The sequence below is a fragment of the Lissotriton helveticus genome, chromosome 4_1, assembly GCF_964261635.1.
Source record: "Lissotriton helveticus chromosome 4_1, aLisHel1.1, whole genome shotgun sequence".
Taxonomy (NCBI): domain Eukaryota; kingdom Metazoa; phylum Chordata; class Amphibia; order Caudata; family Salamandridae; genus Lissotriton; species Lissotriton helveticus.
In genome coordinates, this window is record NC_136063.1 from 7,173,011 (window position 1) to 7,189,480 (window position 16,470).

The window sequence follows — 16,470 nt, forward strand, 5'->3', positions numbered from 1 at the left end:
TCCTGACTCTTTAATGAGTCCAGTGGAATATTTAATTTCTTACGCAGATTGTGCTGCAGCGCACACTTCATCCAAGCAGGTATTAGGGTGCTTCTCATGAGCAAAATTGATCAATTGAAAAGATAACACTTGAATTTACATAGTTCTTAAGAATGTGGGTGCCGTTGAGAGTTGAAGGCACACACCTTGGCCAGGAGTCACTCATCACACCCTCAAAACTAGTCTGTCTGGCCAGCACTGTCTGATTGGTGGCAAAGTGTGTCACTGAAAACACACAAAAGCAGGACACCTCAGCACCGCCACACACGGCTATTCTTGCATGTCTGAGACTCCACCACTCTGAAGACATGAGGACTGCTTTGGGGTCTCTTCTGACTGCTGCCCTCCTTGTTGGCACAGGTGAGATTTCCAGCAGGCGACATACCATGGATAAACCCTGTGTCCATGATGGCTTTACTGGGACTGAGCATGCTGTGGGGCTGTGCATGCACTGATCATCCCTGCCTGACCTGGAGAGGCTTTGAATGAGTGATGATGCTGTGGGGCTCTGCAGGTACAGATTGATAATTCATCGCGGTTAAGGACTGACGGGTCTGGTGTGTGCTTTTAAGAGGGGATTGTTATCACACTGTGCCAAAGCCTGTAGGCAGGTAGTTTGTTAAAAAGAATATCGCAGGTTACCATAGTCGCCCTGGGTTTCTATGTCGGAGCCTTACATGAGCAAGGTAATCCTCGTTAGGTGCCATGAGAAAGGGGTACTGGATTGTTTTCACAACTTCGAATTGTACATATTTGTAATTTTATTACTGTATACCTGACTGTAGCTTGGAGGGAAGGATTTAGAACCTACACAAGAGGTCTGAGGTGCTTATGGTGACACGAAAGTGGTAAAGGTTAAAGGCTTGTTTCTTATAGTGAAAAGTTATGATTAGGGCAATAGATATTCAAGGGTACCTTGTTATTACACTATATTAAAGATTACAGATAGGTATTTTGTTACATGGAATCTCACAGATCACTGCAGTAGGAAAGCAGTTTTGTGTGTAGAATATTCATATTCTTTGTAAACTTGTTGAGTCATCTTAAGAGAGTCAGTATTTTACTTTGTCAACTGTAGTTTTATGAACTTTGTAATTGTATGATGGCTTGATGGCTGTCTTTTGGGAAAGCTTATGCTCAGTACAGGAGGCCTCAGTTCATTACGCTGATAAGCCATTTCTAACTGCTCCAGGACTGATTGGTTGAATATGAAAAATATGTCTGAGTGCAAAGTCTGTGTGTTTATTATGAAAACATTTAGGAAATATATGAGAGTTGGCATATTGATTGTGAAAAACATATTTTAAAAACAACTGACATTTAGAAACCTGTGTACATCTACCATCCTGGGCCCTCTTACTGAGACAGCGACTCTGCCTTGGACTCCGTGGAGGCCCTTCCTGTGGTTGCAGGCTTGATATCCCCAGTGATTGGGTTTCAACCGGGAGAGTGATCTGTGCTCTGCCTGCACTGATAGTGTGACTCCTGTTCCCCAGCATTGGCTTGCAGCGATTCCCAGCCAGAGCTCTGAATGGGGCCGCCCGCTGGTCTGACACTGGCCAGAGGGGCTGCAGGGGACACGGACTGTGGGGAATGGTGTGTCCGAGGCCATGATCTGCGGCCCAATTTTGCTTCCGGGGCTGCTCCGACCTCCTTCACAGCCTGTCAAGTGAGACAAGGCCCAGAGCCTGCCTTTTTGCTCTGCTATGGCAGCCTTGACCTCTGCTTCCCCCTCCCTAATTGCCGCCATAGGTTGAGAGGTAGCAGGATCTACAGAAGGCCAGACCCATGTGCTGGGAACGGCCTCTGCCCTGATCTAATGGCGCGCTTCAGAGAGACAAGAGAGTTGCAGCTTCTGAGTTTCTAGCTTCCCCTGGACCCGAGTTCCATTGGTGCCTCAGCTGCCTCCTTGGGGCTGGGACATAACTATTGGGGGTTCCCCGGCTGCCCTTGTCTCACTTACTATCACCGGCTCTCTCTTTGCATTCCGGCGACAAAGGGTGATCCCACTCCGTTCCACAAGTGGCGGCAATAGGGAAAGACCAAACAGAAAATGGCTGAAGGCCAAAGCATGAAACCACCTGCAACAATAAACATGGCCCACATTCAACAAGACATGCACATGTCCCAAGAGGTCCTTGAGTCAGGAGTGGGGGTCCTTGAGTACAATATGATGCTCTGCTCCTCCGTCAAGAGCTTCACAACGTTGCTGGGAGGGTCACTGAGGTGGAGGGCTGGGTGTGCACTCTCGAGGATGACTCATCAGACCTTAAGGCAAAGGTAAGCTCACTCCTGTCCACTGTTTGCACCATTGAGTCCAGAGCAGAAGATGTGTAGAACCACTCTAGATGTAGTAATCTGCGGTTCGTAGGCTTCCCTGAAGGAGTTGAAACGCCGCAGCCAGAGATTTTCGTTGAGACTTGCATCGGATCCTGGATCCCTGAGGGGAAATCGTTGCCCTGGTTTTTCGTTCAGCAGGCACACTGAGTCTTAGCACAGAGTCCCGCTCCTGGAGCACCATGCATCCTGTAATTGGCACAACTCTGAACTTTTGAGAATGAGATGCCATTCTTCAACAGGAGTGTAGTCAAGGTAAAATCACTGCAATATCTCTCCAATGCATGCTGCTCTTCCTGGCACAGCTGAAGGTCCTCTAGGGGTCCTGCTCCCATTTCTTTGACAGCCCGAAGAGCTATTGGCATGGACCACCGAACAGAAATCTCTTTGATATTATGCTCCTCCTGATGGGGATGCAATAAATAAAAATTAAATCTGGGTTGCTGAGACAGCTGCCACAATCCTTTCATTTCTCTGTACCTCTCTCTGGGGCACAGGTGCAGCTCCACAAGCTCGTCAGAGTGCTGGCTCAAGGGAGCCTTTTGAACAGAAAGGAAGGTGAGCGCACACTGATTCACCTCCCAGCAAAGTCCACCCCTTAGCATTATGGTAAATGCAGTTCACTTTAAATGCTTACTTGAATTTTTGTTGAAGTGTTTCATCAAAGTTGGTGCAGGTTAATGATGTGAATCTCTAGACACATGTGTTTTGGAATATTATCCTACTCGGTAGCGATATAAACATGAAGTTCATCTGGGGTTACTGAGAAAACTGCCACAATCCTCTCAGGTCTCAGTACCTCTCCCTGGCGCACAGGTGCATCTCGACAAGCTTGTCAGCTCAGTGCCTCAAGGGAGCCTTTTTAAACAGAAGGGATAAGTGGCTGAGCTGGAACCTGCGAGACTCGTCAGTGAAGTGTTTTCTTCAAATACACATCATTACCTCCTGAGCCTTGTATTAGCCACGTGTCGCTCTGATTGTCCTGCACTTATTTGTGCATGTGATGATGACTCCTGCCTCTTTAATGAGTCCAGTGGAATATTTAATTACTTACGCAGAAGGTGCTGTAGCGCACACTTCATGCGAGCAGGTATTAGGGTGCTTCTCATGAGCAAAATTGATAAATTGAAAAGGTAACACTTGAATTTACATAGTACTTAAGGATGTGGGTGCCGTTGAGAGTTGAAGTCAAACACCTTGGCCAGGAGTCACTCATCACACCCTCAAATCTAGTCTGTCTGGCCAGCACTGTCTGATTGGTGGCAAAGTGTGTCACTGAAAACACACAAAAGCAGGACACCTCAGCACCGCCACACACAGCTATTCTTGCATGTCTGAGACTCCACCACTCTGAAGACATGAGGACTGTTTTGGGGTCTCTTCTGACTGCTGCCCTCCTTGTTGGCACAGGTGAGATTTCCAGCAGGCGACGTACCACGGATAAACCCTGTGTCCATGATGGCTTTACTGGGACGGAGCATGCTGTGTGGCTGTGGAGGCATTGATAATATACGCATGACCTTGAGCGGCTTTACTGGGACTGATCATACTGTTGGGCTGTCATGCACTGATCATCTATGCCTGACCTGGAGAGGCTTTGAATGAGTGATGATGCTGTGGGGAACTGCAGGTAGTGACTGATAATTCATCGCGGTTAAGGACTGACGGGTCTGGTGTGTGCTTTAAAGAGGGGATTGTTATCACACTGTGCCAAAGCCTGTAGGCAGGTAATTTGTTAAATAGAATATCGCAGGTTACCATAGTCCCCATGGGTTTCTGTGCCGGTGCCTTACAAGAACAAACCACAGCGATTTGCACTAAGGTATTCCTCGTTAGGAGCTATAAGAAGGGGTTCTGGATTGTTTTCACAACTGCGCTTTGTACATATTTGTAATTTTATTACTGTATACCTGACTGTTGTCTGGAGGGAAGGATTCAGAACCAACACAGCAGGTCTGAGGTGCTTATGGTGACACGGAAGTGGTAAAGGTTAAAGGCTTATTCTTTATAGTGAAAAGTTATGATTAGGACAATAGGTATTCACGGGTACCTTGTTATTACAGTATATTAAAGATTACAGATAGGTATTTTGTTACATGGAATCTCACAGATCACTGCAGTAGGAAAGCAGTTTTGTGTGTAGAAGATTCATATTCTTTCTAAACTTATTGGGTCATCTTAACAGAGTCAGTATTTTACTTTGGCAACTGTAGTATTATGAACTTTGTAATTGTATGATGCCTTGCTGGTTGTCTTTTGGGAAAGCTTATGCTCAGTGCAGGAGGCCTCAGTTCATTATGCTGATAAGCCATTTCTAACTGCTCCAGAACTGATTTGTTGACTATGAAAAATATTTCAGATTTCAAAGTCTGTATCTTTATTATAAAAACATTTAAGAAATATATGAGAGTTGGCATATTAATTGTGAAAAACATATTTCAAAACAAACTGAGATTTAGAAACCTGTGTACATCTAAAATCCTGGGCCCTCTTAGTGACACAGCGACTCTGTTTTGGACTCCCTGGAGGCCCTTCCTGTGGTTGCAGGCTTGATATCCCCAGTGATTGGGTTTCAACTGGGAGAGTGATCTGTGCTCTGCCTGCACTGATAGTGTGGCTCCTGTTCCCCAGCATTGGCTTGCAGCGATTCCCAGCCAGAGCTGTCAAGGGGGCCGTCCGCTGGTCTGGCGCTGGCCAGAGGGGCTGCAGGGGACACAGACTGTGGGGAATGGTGTGCCCGGGGCCATGATCTGTGTCCCAATTCTGCTTCCTGGGCTGCTCCGACCTCCTTCACGGCCTGTCAAGTGAGGCAAGGCCTACAGCCCGCCTTTTTGCTCTGCTATGGCCGCCTAGAACTCTGCTCCCCCCTCCCTAATTGCGAGGAGGCAGGATCTCAAGAAGGCCCGACCCATGTGCTGGGAACGGCCTCTGCCCTGATCTAATGGCTGGCTTCAGAGAGACAAGAGAGTTACAGCTTCCGAGTGTCTAGTCTCCTCTGGACTCGAGATCCATTGGTGCCTCAGCTGCCTCCTTGGTGCTGGGACACAACTATTGGGGTTCCCCGGATGCCCTTGTCTCACTTACTATCACCGGCTCTCTCTTTGCATTTCGGCAACAAAGGGTGATCCCACACCGTTCCACAAGAGGCGACAATAGGGAAAGACCAAACAGCAAATGGCTGAAGGCCAAGGCACCAAACCCGCTGCAACCACAAACATGGCCCAAATTCAACAATTCATGCACATCTCCCAAGAGGTCCTTGAGTCGGGAGAGAGGGTCTTTGGGTACAATAAGATGCTCTGCTCCTCCGTCAAGAGCTTCACAACGTTGCTGGGAGGGTCACTGAGGTGAAGGGCTGGGTGTGCACTCTCGAGGATGACACATCAGACCTTAAGGCAAAAGTAAACTCACTCCTGTCCACTGTTTGCACCCTTGAGTCCTGGGCAGAAGATGCAGAGAACCACTCTTGATGTAGTAATCTGCGGTTCGAAAGCTTCCCTGAAGGAGTTGAAACCCCACAGCCGGATATTTTCGTTGAGACTTGCATCAGCTACCGGATCCCTGAGGGGAATTTGTTGCCCTGGTTTGTCCTTCAGGAGGCATACTGAGTCTTAACACAGAGTCCCCCTCCTGGAGCACCATGCATCCTGTAATTGCTGAAACTAGGAACTTTCGAGAATGAGATGCCATTCTTCAACAGGAATGTAGTCAAGGTAAAATCACTGCAATATTTCTCCAATGCATGCTGCTCTTCCTGGCACAGCTGAAAGTCCTCTAGGGGTCCTGATCCCATTTCTTTGACAGCCCTGAAGAGCCATGGACCACCGAACAGAAATCTCTTTGATGTTATGTGTCTCCTGATCGGGATGCAGAGCTGGGCCGGGGCTTGTTTGTCCGGGCTACCACCCGTTCCCAGTCTTGTCACTGATCCAAATCTAAAGGTTGATGTGTTCAGTGGAGATGTTCCCCTCAGTCCTTCCCTGGTGCACCTCTTGGGCACTCAGTGTCCTTTTTTGAGTCAGTTTGGTTATCACTTCAGTTTTGGTTGGGGATCTGAAGGGGTGACGATATTACTTCACTAACACGTGCCCCTGGTAGTCACCCAGATTATTCATGATGCCCACGGCATATTCATTGGGGAGGTTGGGACCCTGGAGGGGAGGCCTTATAATATTCTAAGTGTATACATTCCACCACAGCTACATAGACAGACATTTCAAGACCTCGCAGAGGAAATGTCTGCGCTGCCATATGGGACATTTGCTTGTTGGGTGGATCTTTAATGCTTCCTCAGACCATGATATGGACATTTCCGGCCTCCCTCACATGGCTGCTATGTGCTGTGCAAGCCTCTAGTCTCTTGGATGGGCTTCCTGTGTCTGTGCAACATTTGGTGGATCCGGTATCCTCCAGAACGGACGTACACCCACACTTATGCTTCTATGAAAGCCCTGTCACAAATTGACTCCATATTCCTCCCTGCCACAGACATAACTTTTACCTCAGCTATTGGAGTATTGCCATGCGGAATCTCAGAGAACTCTCCCCTATTGCTCCGGCTTGAGATGCCCATGCAGTGTTGACGACCTTTGTGGTATCTTAACATCTGGTTACGCAGAAATGACAGATTTCTCGACCACCTATCAGAAGATCTGGATCCCAACTTCGATATTAACAACAGTATGGTCTAGAAGGCGAGTACTCTATGGGCGTCAGGGAAAGCCATACTTTGTGGGGTGGATGAAACGTTGCTCAAACACTCATATAGCCACCGCAACTGACAGTTGACAGAACTTGAGTCTCACATACTTTCTCTGGAAACAGCAATGGCGGCCAACGCCAATGAAACTTTAAGCCATCAGCTATAAATAGATCAGGTCTCCATGCAAATGTGAGCCTTTCAAGATGCCTGACAATGCCGGTGTGCATCCATCCAGTGCATTTACGAGCAAGGAGATAACAGTGGTACTCTCCTCTATAGAGTTGCCACCAGTGGTACTCTCCTATATAGAGTTGCCACCAGTGGTACTCTCCTCTATAGAGTTGAATCTAGGTTAATTCCCTCAATCAAAAACTCGACTGGTTTCTCGGTTACCACCCCAGAGGCAATTGTGAATGTATTCGCAGGTTACTATGAGGAACTATATAACCAGTGACCGCAGCAGCCCTGTGAGCTTGCATAACCTCTTTTGCATTATATCCCCCTCTCCTGGCTCACTCATTACATCCCCGTCATAACCACATGACACAACACCTCCGACAACTCCACTTACTCCCTATCAACAAGAGAATCACCATCAAGCTCCTCGCACATGCCTATAAAGCTCTCCACAATGCAAGACCAGAATATCTGAACAACTGCCTCACCTTCCACACACCCACCAGATACCTCTGCTCTGCCCAACTCGCCCTGCTCTCCGTTCCACGGATCCACAAGACTACAACCAGAGGAAAATACTTCTCATTCCTCACTACCTGAACTGGAACACTCTGCCTCTCCACCTCAGGCAATTCACATTGTTGACACAGTTCAGGAAGGACCTCGAGACCTGGCTCTTCGACTGAACCCCAACGCTCAGACGGATCAGCAGCCCCCCACCGAGTGCCTTGAGACCCTCTTGGGTTAGTAGCCATGCTAAACAAACTACCGATTGATTGATTGATTGGGGCACATCTGATGGGCTTTCCTGAATAGAGTCCTTTGGAGGCTAGATTATTGATGGGCACCCTGGGCAGAGGGGGGATCCACCAGCTTTACCGCTCCCTGGTTTGCAATGCCCCTGAGAGGCTGGGCCAGCTCCGGTGGAGGGATGGGTTGGCAATTTAGATGATGTGGCATGGCGAGTAGCATGCACTGACCCTCGGAAGATTGTCATCTCTGAACATCTTAGACTAATTCATCAGCAATATCTGCACCTCGTGTATATGGCACCTCAAAAGCTCTGGCACGCTTGTCTCCTGCCCGACATTGGATGCTCGAGATGCTCCTCTGCCAGGCAGACTTATCTCATATGGTGTGACTATGTCCATTGATCACCCAGCACTGGAATCCTGGAAGGACCTCCTATGCTCACACTGCAAAATTGATGTCCTGGGGCATATTGATGAATTTTGGGGCATGAGGGGTTACTGAAAGCTAGTTGGCCTAGCAACACTAATAGCTGAAAGGGACAGTGCAAGGAACTGGAACTTACCACAGACACCTAGCTTCTCTGTCGACATCCGGAATGGACTGATGCACTAAACAGGAAGAACCACTCTATGTCGCCAGAGGTTGTCCTCTGAAACTTTATGAGATGTGGGGCAAATGGTAGGGCTGATATGGTTTGTCTTCTAGACAGGAGGTGGTACTCGAAGGGGCTACGGATCCTTTAAAACTGGTGGATATTGGGGTGGCTGCGATAGTGGGGGCAAGAAGAAACTTCTGCCCGACGAGAAGGAACTGGGAAAGCTGAAGGAGGAGTACTGTCCCTGACCTGGGGGACTGGCTTGCAGTGGTTGCCTTGCAACCACTGCAGGCCAGGCCAGAGAAAGACTTCAAAAAGACTTTGCTTTCAACTTGTGCTTAAAGATCTCCAAGGGCTTGGAAGCAAGCTTGCCCCCTGAACGAGGTCCCAGGACTAGTGGACTTCGTCCGCCTCGCAAACCGCCGCTGGAAACACTGCCTTCAGTCTCCGCCGAGGCCGGGAGCTGTGTGTGCCTCGTACAATCGAATCGCAGCCTGACCGCACCGTAGAAAGCATCACCAACCACAAGCAACGCGACTCTGTGTTCACCTACATGCACAAGCGCCGTCAACGAGCCGCCGCTCGCACTGTGACTGGGAAACCCCGCGGTGTACAACGCTTCATGCATCGACTTGCAACAGGTCGGGACGACGCGCACACTACTGCTGAGGTAGAGTCCGAGGATCGCACGGAGTTGGGTACGCATCGCACTGCCCGACTCGCTCCGCTTTCAAGGACTGTACGACTCCAGCTCCCAAGGTATGGCTCGTACGCTGCAACGGAATAGTTCGCACCGCACAAAACACCATCCCCTCAAGCAACTCGACTCTGCATTCAATGACCCGCACAGGTGCCGTCAACGAGCCGTAGCTCGCACCGCGAAAGGAGGACATCGCCGAGTACAACACTTTCTTTTTCACGCTTCGTCCGTGATGAACTCACCAAAGCTAAGTTACTGTGAATGACTCTCACTGCATTTGTGTGGGCACCGGACCGGAGCGTCTGCTGCACCTGTTTGACTCTTTCTGGGCATTTTCATCACCGTGAGAGCCGGACAAAGGGTATGAAGCGCACAGAACTCTAAAATAAGCATTTCAACAAGAACTCTTTATTGCTACTAGTATTGTGGCTCATTTTTGTCGTTATTTGGTCTTGTGCTAAGTCTCTATATAAAAATACCTCTTTTTTTATATAATCCTAGTGTTGTGTCCATTTGTGGTGTTGTCACTGAGTAACTGTATGTGTTCACAAATGCTTAACCTACAACGTCTCTGAAATAAGTATTGTCTGCTCACGTCAAGCTACCTAGAGGGTGAGCAGGGGTTATTTTAAGAGGGTAATCCCCTAATCCTGACTAGAGGAGAGGGTCCCTGCTTTTCACAAGTACCTATCTGTGCCAACCAGAGACCCCCCAAATCAAACAGTTACTGCCTCTGAGAATCCCTAGGGAGAGATTCACACTGTAATAGGTCTTGCTAGAATCTTTTCTTAGATATCTGCCACAATCTTGTAATAAAAAATAAAAAAATGAAAAAAGACTGTAATGCCGAAACACACTGACTTACTTTTACCGTGATTGTTGAAAGAAAAATGGATTGAACATCAGCAGCTGTTGTGCTGCACCTGATGTTGAAAGTTATCAACAGAGTATGTGGAAATGAAGCGTGGTGACCCTCACCCACTCTGACAGATCATGCCCGCAACATTAGCATCACCCTGAACTGCAAGCTCAGCATGAAAAGCCAGATCAACACAGTTTCCCCCGCAAGTTGCTTCCTCCCTTTTTGCCTTCTCCGTGAGATCCTCAAATGGCTCACCGTCCACACCAGATGAATCGTCACTCAAGGCCTGGTCACCAGCTGGCTAGACTATGGCAATGCACTCTACGTAGGAAACCCCTCGCACCTCCTGAAGAGACGAGAGACCATACAGAAGTCAGCTGCCAGACTCATCCTCAACCTCCCAAAGCGAACTCACATCACTCCCAACCTCTGGAAGCTTCACTGGCTCCCTGTTCACAAGAGATGCCAATTCGAGATGCTGATCCACACCTACAAAGTCCTTTGCAACCAAGGACCAGCATACATCAGCCATCGACTGAACTTCCACCGACCCACCACACATCTGATTACCACCTCCCTCTCCCTCGTTTACCCTCCCCCTGCATCCACCTAAGCAACAGCAAAGGACGCTCCTTCTCCCTACTCACTTCAAAGTCCTGGAAACGACCTCCCCTTCACCTCTCAACCTAGTACTCTCTGTTGGAGTTTAGGAAAGTAGCAAACAAAGAAGGAGTATCGCCATAAAGATTAGAGAAATCTTAATGGGATGTGTGTTCGAGAAAAAGGAAAAAATTCTTCCTTTTATAAAACCCCCTCACTCACCAACCTAGTGGTGACATGCTTCATCATCGGGGTCCACCCTGATGCCCGAGCGTCACCAGGGTGTGCTGCAACACCTGGATTACAGTGAAGCTGGTTTTGTGTTTGGGTGCAAAAAAAGGGGATATTAAAAATTGTCCTGGTATCAACTCAAGAAATATATTTTATTAGTGAGCAACTGGACAATATTAAAAACAGTGTGGAGATACTTTGAGGGTAATTATGACCATGAGTATCTCTGCAAGTGGTCTGGTCTACATGTTTCAACCTTATGATGGAGAATGCCAGGTTTTCATCAGGACCAAAATACCAAGAAAATGGACGGTCAACACCCCCTAAAAGGCGTACCCAATCCTAAATTCTTGTGTAAAAAAAGCAAAAAAATATTCTGCTTCAGAGTGTGAGCTCCTACCAAAAATCGGCGAGCTCAAGAAAAGAGAGAATCATATTAGATGTCTTTAAGGCATCGAGGGGCAGAGGAGGAATTATCCTCAACTAGAACATATTAGTTCAGTTGTTGAAAGGACGGCAAAATACCTATAGCCATGCCCGCTGCCCCGCTACTAAGTGGAGTTTAGGAAAGGACAGAAGGGTGGGCTGTTCAAATGACCCCTCCCTAAGCAGCAGGGTCCTCCATCCCTGGACACGTCACGGAGGAGTAGCCGTGCTTTATAAGTGCTGTTTGATTGACTGATTGAAGCCCCTTGGGTTCTGCACCCGCCCCTTGAGGTGCTCGAAGATTGCATTCTCACAGTTTGACTATAATCACATAAATATATATCCATATAGATACACAGAGGGCCTTTGCGTCCACTCGGTTCTGATATTGTCCTGTCTGAGTGTTATTTATACTATCACCCATGACAGCGAACGGCATGGGGTACCGGTCCTGTCTGCATCAGTCATTAGCTTTTGAATAATGCATATCTGTTCTTGTGTGCACACCCACCTGAAAAAGAAGATTTCTTCAGTATAACTGCTGCTTGGCCAGTCTTTTAGTTTTGAATTGTCTCCTTTTATAGTTTTCCTTTCATTGCTTTGCTTCTTCTGCATTTATTGTATGTTTCTTAAGAGGATACTACAGCTTTTTTTAGAAAGCGCTGTTGGGTTCCTAGCTTATGGTTAATTTCATCTGTACCCTACCACACTCCAGGTGGGCACTTCCACTAAACCAGGAGTTCCTTATGAAATGCTGGTCTTCACAGTGTATCTCTGCTTTGCAATTCCAAGATGGCCAACACATTGGTCCTAAATGCGGCAGCCATGTTTGAAGTTTAAGACAATGCTAGACTTGTTTACAATACATTTGCAAAATGAGCACCCACTGCTATGTTCAGTTGTGTGATTGCAAACCTTTGCCCTCCATGATTAGAAGGCAGTATGTTTCACTGGAAGGATGAGTCAGTGGAATGATCAATAGATGCATGAGTGCAAAGACTTACTGAGGGTAAGACATAAAAGACACCTTCATTCATTCCCACCTATTGGCATTGCCAATGGTTGATATCACTTAGGGATCTGGCAAACACCTCTTATATGTGTTGGAGGGAGATACAAACAGTGAAAGTAAGTGACATATTTTACCTTTAACGCTAAAACAGATATCGTGCTAAAAGTATGTTCCTCCGGTGGGCTTCAGGAAGGGGAGTTCTTTCCCCATCAGCAGGTACTTAGGGGCAGCAACACACTGCTGAGCATGTCAAGATCAAAACGACAACTCCCAGACACAAAGGTCTGCTCCTGTTGTGTTGGTTGTCTTTTGATTCAGACACTGAGATAGACCCAACCTCGGCAGCGTCAGCCAGCTCTTGTCTTCAGAGCCCCAAGCATCTGTTCCTGGAGCCCACCCTGCTGGATGAACAGTGCAAACAGTCTGGGTATCTAGACAGTTCACTTGTGTAACAGCCAGATGCTTTCCTTACCTGTCCCCTCCTTTCACCTGCTCTCCCCAGCCCTGCTTTTGTGGGAGCTCCTTGCAAGGCCTGTCCAGGTGGACAGGCCTTGCAAGGAGCTCCAACAGAAGCAGGGCTGCGGGAGAGCAGGGCTGGGGAGAGATGGTCTGCACAGGAGGACAGGCCTTGCAAGGAGCTCCCACTGAAGCAGGGCTGGGGAGAGCTGGTTGCACAGGAGGACAGGCCTTGCAAGGAGCTCCCACTGAAGCAGGGCTGAGGAGAACTGGTCTGCACAGGTGGACAGGCCTTGCAAGGAGCTCCCACTGAAGCAGGGCTGGGGAGAGCTGGTCTGCACAGGAGGACAGGCCTTGCAAGGAGCTCCCACTGAAGCAGGGCTGGGGAGAGCTGGTTTGCACAGGTGGACAGGCTTTGCAGGGAGCTCCCACAGAAGCCGGGCTGGGGAGAGCAGGGCTGGGGGAGAGAGTTGGTCTGCACAGGTGGAAAGGCCCTGCAGGGTTCTAGCACAGAGACAGGCCTTGCTTGACAGGTGTTTGCTCCCATGGGCATGCCTCTGATTTTTCCTCTATTTCTTTGCAGCTCATTCCTTGCTTTGCTTTCAATGTTCGTCCATAAATCGCAATTGTCGCGAAGAGGTGAGGTGCACAGAAGCCATGGGGGTGGACTACTGCGTCACCAACGTCACCAAATCAAAAGGTAAGGAGCTCAGGTGCGCGTCACTCGTGACGTCATGACAGGTATGTCTTCCTTTCCCTCTGCAGGTCCATACACATGCTTTAAAGGCCTCCAGCAACAGAGAGCTTAAACTGTCCTGACAGATTTGGTTATAATATCTGTGACGTCATCAGTGCAGGCCTATCAGAAGGAGGGGGCGGGGCCATAAACGCAATAGGTCTTGCGTTTGTTGGAGTTATTGGCATTATAATATTATTTTACCTAGAGTTGTTCAGGGTGCGGTACTATATGGGGCCAAAAACTAGGGGCCCGATTATGTAGGTTTTGTTTGTAACCCCCAAAATCCTTTTTACGTGTACCAAGCCAATTTTGGGCCTCCTTTCCTAATACCGAGTTGCAGTGGTATGTGTGAATGTTTTGTGACCGAAAGGTAGAGTGAATGGCAGCGCAGGCAGGTTTTAAGGGCAGGCCGTGGTCCCACAGAGCACTACCCACCTAGTATTAAAAATTGAAAAGAAAACTTTGCATTTTTCTTTTTGAAATGCACCCCGTTTCCATTACAGGAAATCAGGTTGCATCTCCGAAAGAAACCAATGCTTTATTGAACAGCAAACGCAGACATGCTGGCGTCTTCTTAGTGATTCCCAATGGGTTTCAAATTGTGACCTATCTCATGAATATTAATGAGGCAAGCCAATTGCAACCCAAAGGAAATGCAAACAGGGAAAACACCCTGTTATACACAGCTGTTTGCGATTTCCTGATAGAATTTAACAAAGTAATCCAACTTAAAAATACCAGCTTTCAGGGGAAGGCACAGAAATGAAAGAAAAGCACCCGCCCTTTATTTGCCACCTGTCCTGAACTGCAAAAAAAGCTCTCGCCATTTCGTCTGCAAAAATGATGGAAAGATGCTTGAATAATCTCAGCTGCTGGTAATTACCCGGACTGCATTCCAGTCCATCATTTTTTGTCCGTCATGCCACCTCAGTTTAGACGCAGCTATATGCAAATTAGTCTTGACCCTGCTTCAATGGGAACAGACCAGCCCGAACGACCGAGCCAGGTCCTCCCTGAACCGGAACACAAGCAACCCCAGACCGGCTTCACCCTCGTTGGGGCAGCTTGGTTCCAGTGGCCCAGTGAGCATGAGAGCCACGTCTGGGCATACCCCTCCCACTTAGGGTGACACGATAAAGGAAACATCGGGGATGAATGAATGCTTGAATTAATGTCAGCCACGGGTAATGACTTGCCGGCATCCCACTCTATTGTTACTTTGCACACCGTGTCACCGAGTAGGATCAGGGTCACGACTCATAGTAGATGGCTGGGTTCAAGATGAGGCGGCGTGGTGAGCAAAAGAACGATGGGTTGGGAGGCGGCCCTGAGTAAGCACCAGTGCATAAGATTCATTCAAGCTTTCATCCATCACTTTTTGTATAAATCATTTGGTTTCTGCAGCATTCAGGGGGGGAGGGGTGTAGAGTTGTGGGCCTGTAGGAGGAGAGAGGTCTCCAGTCCAGGCGCTCTCAGTAAACCTTACTGAAATGCAGGCAGAGTGAGCGTCGCAGCCTCTTCCAAAACCCAGTCTAAGGGGCAGATTTACAAGCCCCTTGCGCCACTTTTGCGTCACTTTTCCTATGTTAAAAGTGACGCAAACGTGGCACAAGGGGCTTTTAAATCTCCCCTTGAGTGTTGTAGGCCCGCACAAACTGGCAGATGGTGGTAATCTGTAGGCAAGACCTAGAAAAGGGCCCCCAGGAGTCTAGGGTTGGTAACACGTGTACATCAAGCTTCAAGATGCATCTGAAGCTTCCCTGACCCCTGTGAGTGCCACGTGGTCCATGTTACGTTACGTTAAAAATATTTGTACCGCGCACGTTCACCAACGGTTTCATGGCGCTCAATCCAGGCGTCCATGCCAGGGGGAGGAATGGTAGCAAGCTCTCCACACGATGCACCTCAGAGTGCCACGCTGCGCACTCAGATTGCGAATGAAAGAGATTGGTTTGTAGCCAGGGAGGGCACAGAGAACCCTGATATAATTTCAGATCTTTCCACGAAGATCTGAGGAGAGGGGACATGGGGGCACATGCAATGACATCACTGCTGGTGATAGTAGCTTTACTGTTGACCCCTTTGGGAGGCGCGCGACCTTACATGGCTGGTGCTGAACAGAGCGCGTCACTACCTTCTGACCAGCCCTTCCTCCTTTCCTTCAAAGATACCATGTACATCAAAAAGTTTTGCAGTGAATCCTGCCCAGAGGAGGAAATTGACGAGGATAACGAGGACAACGAGGATAACGAGGCCAACGAGGCCAATGAGGCCAACGAGGCCAACGAGGAATTTAAGACGAGATTTTTCTGCTGCACCAGTAACCGTTGCAACCACAATGGAGCGCACAGTCTGAGGACCGGCTACGTGGCCATCTACCTGGCAGCGGGCGTCAGTGCCTTCCTGGTCAGAGGCAGGCTTTGAGGTAAGGAATGGTCGTTCAGACACACTCCCTGATCAATGTTGTTTACGTGGTCCGTTGGGGGCATTCAGATCTTAGGGTGCCACCTGTGGGAGTTGCAGGCTGAGGGCACCCTATCTGTCAGCGGGCAGGCGCGCCCTCCTGGGCAGAGCCAGGCTGTGAGGTAAGGGAGGGTCACGAGGGTTGTTAAGACCTGCTTCGTACTCACTGCTGGAAGGATGGGTGGTCTATGAGGGACAAACGGATATTGGGGTGTCGCCTGCAGATGTCACAGCCTGAGGGTGCGTTCCTTTGCGATGGGTGACATCGCCTTCTTCTCTGAGTCAGTCTGTGAGGTAAGGAAGGGTTGTTCAGACCTTCTCATATTTTACTGCTGGAAGGACAGGTGGTATAATGCTAATGTCACCAGCCTACTGTGT

The 16,470-nt window shown here is 48.5% G+C and overlaps 1 protein-coding gene across 1 annotated transcript; it reads left to right on the forward strand.

Moving 5' to 3' along the window:
• The first annotated feature begins 320 nt into the window (after window positions 1–320).
• On the forward strand, window positions 321–16,053 carry LOC144826873 (lymphocyte antigen 6E-like). The gene is made up of 3 exons (XM_078685333.1): window positions 321–399; window positions 13,474–13,590; window positions 15,797–16,053. The coding sequence occupies exons 1-3, from the start codon at window positions 348–350 to the stop codon at window positions 16,051–16,053; spliced, it is 426 nt and encodes a 141-aa protein (XP_078541459.1). The 5' UTR covers window positions 321–347.
• The last annotated feature ends 417 nt before the right edge of the window (window positions 16,054–16,470 follow it).

Excerpts from the sequence above, each read along its gene's own strand:
- LOC144826873 (XM_078685333.1), top strand. The coding sequence starts at position 348 with ATGAGGACTGCTTTGGGGTCTCTTCTGACTGCTGCCCTCCTTGTTGGC. Across the intron at positions 400-13,473 it reads TGCCCTCCTTGTTGGCACAG|CTCATTCCTTGCTTTGCTTT; the intron begins GTGAGATTTCCA and ends ATTTCTTTGCAG. Across the intron at positions 13,591-15,796 it reads CAACGTCACCAAATCAAAAG|ATACCATGTACATCAAAAAG; the intron begins GTAAGGAGCTCA and ends TTTCCTTCAAAG.